This window comes from Musa acuminata, chromosome BXJ2-8 (genome assembly GCF_036884655.1).
Source record: "Musa acuminata AAA Group cultivar baxijiao chromosome BXJ2-8, Cavendish_Baxijiao_AAA, whole genome shotgun sequence".
Classification (NCBI taxonomy): Eukaryota; Viridiplantae; Streptophyta; class Magnoliopsida; order Zingiberales; family Musaceae; genus Musa; species Musa acuminata.
The window spans coordinates 51,575,603-51,581,602 of NC_088345.1; the positions used below are offsets into that span (position 1 = coordinate 51,575,603).

At 38.5% G+C, this 6,000-nt stretch overlaps 1 protein-coding gene across 1 annotated transcript; it reads left to right on the forward strand.

Annotated features, from left to right (window-relative positions):
• The first annotated feature begins 158 nt into the window (after positions 1-158).
• On the forward strand, positions 159-3,630 carry LOC135618290 (uncharacterized). Its single transcript, XM_065119168.1, has 4 exons — positions 159-472; positions 556-678; positions 1,393-1,611; positions 3,131-3,630. Exons 1-4 carry the CDS (start codon positions 305-307, stop codon positions 3,530-3,532), a joined length of 912 nt encoding a protein of 303 aa, XP_064975240.1. The 5' UTR covers positions 159-304; the 3' UTR covers positions 3,533-3,630.
• The last annotated feature ends 2,370 nt before the right edge of the window (positions 3,631-6,000 follow it).

Genomic DNA, 6,000 nt, shown 5'->3' on the forward strand with positions numbered 1-6,000 from the left:
GAGGGGAGAGAGGTGGGGGATGGGGACGACGCTGCGGTACGCGATGGTGTGCTCGTCGAACCAGAATTAGGGCTTTGCTTGAGCCCTAATTGTTTAAGAGCTCGGAGCTCGTCATTGGGAGGGAGAAGAGCCGGTGGAGTTGGGGGACGAGAGGGATAGTGAGAGGGGAGAGAGGTGGGGGATGGGGACGACGCTGCGGTACGCGATGGTGTGCTCGTCGAACCAGAATTAGGGCTTTGCTTGAGCCCTAATTGTTTAAGAGCTCGGAGCTCGTCATTGGGAGGAAGAAGAGCCGGTGAGCGGGATGAAGAAGTACGGACTCCGGCTTCGATTTCCGCCGGCGCAGAAGACCTCGAAGCCAGCTCCTCCTCGCCCTCCCCCTCCTGCCTTCGCTTTCGGCGGCGGCGACGACGAGGATGACATCGAGAGGGAAATCTCACGGCAGGCGTCCAAGAACAAGTCTCTCCAGAAGGTTTGTTGAAATGGTTTCCTTATTCCTGGTATTGATGAGTAAATGAACTTGCGGATTGGTTGATTGATGGTGGAATTTGGTAGATCGAGGAGCAGCACAAAAAGGCAATGGAAGAGGATCCCTCGGTCTTCGACTACGACGGAGTTTACGACGAGATGAAGGGGAAGATTGCGCGCCCCAAGGTTCAGGATCGAACGGAGAGAAAGGTACTTCACTTTTGCCTACGTTTGGATGAAAACATGATCCTTTTGATTACGCTGATGATCGCATGGAATTGCGTTTCGGTCTTACGTGAGACCCCTTTATGCCCTTCTTTCATGGTCATTTTGAATGATCAAATTGAAAGAAGTGATCTTTTAGATGAGACTATGGCGGTGATAATTGGGCTCCAAGAAGATTTCTCAGAGGAAGAAAACCAGTAGATATGTACCCAAAGTCGGATACTCTACAAAACGAACTCACCTTATTACTCTTTTTGAAATTGGTTTTCCCTCTTGTGTTCAGGGTGGGGCAGGTGTGACAGTGATTATTTATCGCATCTTCTCCATTCCTTTCTTGAAATAAACATGGGATACCTTTTCCAGTTTTTTTTTCTTTTTCAAGTTAGTCGATCTCTCATACAAAGACAAAGAGTATTGAATTATATTTTGGTTGAAATTCAGATGAATAATAGGATACAAAGTAAAGCTTTGTGGACTTTGTATGTTTGCTTTGGCACAATAATTAGCATTTTAATTTTCAATTGTGCTTTGTTCAAGTATGATGTGAATTCAAAAATCCTAATTCGGCAGTTCTTTTTCGGCGGCATCGTTTTTGTATTAAACCTAAATTGTGGGAGAGGATCGACCTTATTTTTTGAGTGCTTAACGATTAAGAATGCAAGTTAAAAATTTTATGTCTGTGTTTGATCTTGGTTGCAGTCAAAGTATATAGAAACACTTGTGGAGAAAGCAAAACAACGTGAGCGGGAACATGAAATTGTATATGAGAGGAAGCTGCTGAAAGAGAGGAGCAAGGATGATCACCTTTTTGCAGATAAGGAAAAGTTTGTAACCAGTGCCTACAAGAAAAAGCTAGCAGAACAAGCAAAATGGTTGGACGAAGAGAGGCTGCACCAAATTCGTGAAGAAAGAGATGATGTAAGTGGCTCATATCTTTCTTTTTGCTGCTTTGCTTTATTTTTCTTGTTGCATATGTAATGTGATTTATGCAACCTTTTGTGCATAAAAAACATCCACTGTTCAACAAAATGTGGTGTATTCGACAATTGATTTTGTTTTTCTCTGGTGGAAGAATAAAAGCTTAAAATCACTTCATTGTTGTAGAATCAGCTCATCAGCAATTGCCTTTTGTATGTTTATCTGGACTTTTTTGAGAAGCCAAAACCATGAGTTTGTCGGGGTCATGAAACATGGTAATACTTTTATTAGAACTTATCAATTTATTGTTTGAATGTGCTTCCAATTTGGAGTCCTGTTGTACATACTTGTGTCATCTTCTTTTGTTAAATTTAAATCCTTTTGGTATTAACATCAGATAGAAATGCTTTTGATAACTTTTGTAGATTTATAGTGATGAAAGTTATTAAGTGTATATTTCGCCTTCGGGAGTATTGCATTTGTGAGCATAATTATTGAATTTATCTATTAGCTAATTGATGAATTGTAATATTAGCTATCAAGTATTAGATGCTATTTGGTGTTGGCCACATGGAATGAGACCTTGGTAAAAGTATTGCATCCAAGGTTCACATCTTAGTCATCTATTTATATAAGCTTGGTGGTAATTTTGATTTTTTCCATAAAAATTGAATTTATCTGATTTTGGTTTTTTGTATTGATTTTAATTTTTCTGTGACCTTATCCTATCATCATCTTTGTCCAATACTCCAACCATATTGTCCCAACCAATTGTTGCATTATTATCCCCTTCTTGTTTACCAGTCTTGACCTTCATCTCGATTTTTAAAACCTTGATCAGATCAGAATTTGGACAGTTTTGGTTAGGGGTTTGATTCATACCCAGTTTAGTCAGATAGGCTATCAGATCACATCGTGTTAAGATATGCGACACTTGTAGTCTTATAAACTATAATCTTCCAATTATGAAGCACAGTGAGGTGTCTTGAGGTTTTGAGTGGATTTGACAACCTGGCTAACTTATGATCAGCATGGTTCATGTCTTTAACATCAGTTAGGGCAAGACTTAGGAGAGGACAAGACTTATGATGGTTCTCATGTTATTGTGAAACATGGATCACCATATTTTTTTTACGCTTAGCCAGTAAGATTGGTCCTTCTGGTGACAATACGCATGTTTAATGTTCCGAAACTTAATGTGAATTTTCTTTTATGTTATCGACCATAGTGCAAGAAGATCCATTATGAGTGAAGGCTTCTAGTTATTGTATGTCGAATCCAATTCAAATGGCTGCTTTCAGCAATGATACAATTCAAATTTGACTAGTATTTGAGTGATAAGTTGTTTTATGATGCAATTAAGTGGGACTAGAAATTTCATTATTTCTCAGGAGTGATCACACTTCTCTTCGATGCTTTTACTTTTTTAGTTGGTTATCATGGTCATTAAATTTCATTATGCAGCAGCCATTTCTTTTCTTTAATCAGTTAATGTAACCGACATGACTGCTTCATGTAGGTAACCAAGAAGAGTGACTTGAGCGATTTTTACTTTGGGCTCGGTGAGAATGTAGCTTTTGGTGCTCAGTCAGAAGATGCCACAAAACGGAAGGAACAAAAGCCACCCGGAGGCACTTCAGCGGTACCTGAACATGGCCCTACTGAGAAGAATGCACAGACAGATTATACTCAGGATACAGAGAAAGATGATACTCAAGCCAAGACTTCTAGTCATACACAGAACAACTCTGAGCAAGCTGCAGAGTTAACAACATCAGATGTTACTGTAAAAGATAACGATGATGGTGATAAATTGGCAGCTGTGGATCAATCAACTGAACGTTACAAGAGAGGTGATGACGCATTGGCTTCAGCAAGAGAGCGTTTTCTAACTCGAAAGAGAGCAAGACAGCAGTTGTAAAGCAGTTGTTTCGTCTCTATTTAGCACTTATATCTGGAGTTAAAATTGGTATTCTCTGATGCCATTTATAGTAACCTCATCGGTTATTTAGGTTTTGAGGAACTCAAGAAGTGCACCTCTTGGTAAGTTTGCTGTAAGCATTTCTCCAAAATAAGCAAAAGAAGCATCAAACGTTTCATGTTAAAAGACGCTTATTTATACACATAAAAGTTGTTTGAAGTGACAGTGGTCAGTCTATATATGATTATGAACAGAGGAGGATGCAGCCGAGGCTGGTCAAGTCTGAAGTTGCTATTATCAAAATTGCACCAAGATAAAAGTGATGTAAACGCAAAAGTTGCAATAACATAGACCTCATTTGTAGCTTCTTAAGTTATTTGTATCAGTCTGAGCAGCAGTAAGATGAACATAGAAGTTCAATTCTGAGAAGAATTCTATCAGGAGAAGTATTGCTTGCTTGTCTGGGGAAGTGGCAGAATTAATTTTTTTTGTCACTGCAGATTGTTGTCCAATAATAAATAATAGAATTTAGGCCTTCTCTAATGGCAAACAGAGAACAAAACCACTTCTAAACAGACAACAAATTTTGCAGGGAAATGATGAGCCACCGCTTCAACAATTGGAGAAATAAAAAAGAAAAGAGGATTCTATTATTAGGGAATAAACAAACAAAAGCTTTAACTTTAGTTGGAGCCAAAAACAAAAGCTAAAGATGGAGGGGAAGAAGTTATAATGTCACCTCACCATGATTTCAGATGTTGTGGGGAGAAGCAACAGGAAAGATATCTCCTTCGCATTCCAGCTTCATCCTTGGGGGTATCATTAGAACCAGAGAGAGCGTGCAATAACATATAGTCAGACTACAGGAAGGCTGTCGTAATCCTATAGCGAAAATGCCATTAAGATTCCTCCTAAATCTAATCTTCCAACCACCTTTGGTCTCCCCCCACTCATCATTCACCACCAATAAAATCTTGGTTCCAGACAAATCTCAAAAAGACTACAGACCGGAGAGGAGAAAAGATGGTCAATATTCTAGATTAGGACTTCTACTAAGATAGAACTTGATTCTTTTTTACGGTGTCTATCCAAACAATTCCGGCCGGTAGAGTTGTCTAATTAAACTATACCATCTCCAAGAAAATGCTTAAAGAAATATATAAGAAAGAGAGTCTATCCTCAACACTTTAATAACAACATGATTGAATGAATAGATACTATAAAGTCTTGAGACACTTGTTTATATGGATCAAGTAGGGTTCGAACTAATAATTTCTTTATATATATATGTGAGATAGATAGATAGAGAGAGAGAGAGAGAGAATGAAGGTGGCATCGCAATGAGAACTTCCGGGCAGATGATGCCTGATAAAGCTTTTATATCGCTGCTTTACTTTCAAGACGGGCAGTGAGATGAGAAGGCTATTCCATTGGAGAAGAAAGGGAAGAAGATGTAAAAGTAAGGTGCAAAACTGCAGTGGATTTCTTCTCACTTTCAACATGCATCTCTTGGTCAGTTCGAGGACTTTCTGCATTCCTTCACCGCAATTTCTTCCTTCGAGCCTTCTTTTTGCTGCATCTCAGGTTCCTTTTGGCTTTCTAATTATTAGAGCTGTCCTCTGCGCGTGTCTTTTGGACCATTATATGCCCAGCTTTTGACTGTGGCCCGGACTCGTTTGAAGCACAAGTTTCAGAATTCAAACTGAGATTTAAACCCATGATTGATCGATATGTGTTTATTGGCAAAGTGTACTGAATCATTTCGAATTGGGATGCACAGAACAAATGCATATATTAATGCTTGTTTCTCTGAGTTGGGTTAAATCTTACCGCAGCAGCAGCCGCAGCAATATCGGTGACATCTAAATCAGCACAATTCAATTCGGATTCGTATGCATAGAAAATTTGACAAGAGGTTTTAACAATCGACTTATACGAAGATCGATATCGGATGTAATTTTTTATAAAATCCTTCCGACGTTCAAGTTAATTTTAAAATAAAAAATAAAAATTTCTATGATATAGACGAAATATTTTTTTTTTTTAATTTTATATTAAACTAATATCTATCTGATTGAATTATTGATGGGGATCTTTTTGTACTTACTGACTATACTGTCATGTGTAGAACCGTGTGATCGGAGATAGAATATTTTCTCTATCAATATGATTCTCGTATTATATTTCAGATCAAAATTTTCTGCCTAAAACTCTCTTTTGGTCTCGAAGTTATAGACAACAAAGGAATATGATTGAGGAATGAAGAGAGATCTCTCGGAAAGAGTGTGAGGTGAATTTTGTGTCATCTTCTTTTCCGCCCCACCATTAAAGCGATCTTAGAGCTCTGCTTTCCATGCAAAGGCACGCTAATAAAGACCAATATATGCAGACTGCCCCAAACAAGTTAAGTATCCCTTCAAACAACTATTTGGCCACCATAAAAGAAGTTGTTCTTGATGTCCTCGAGA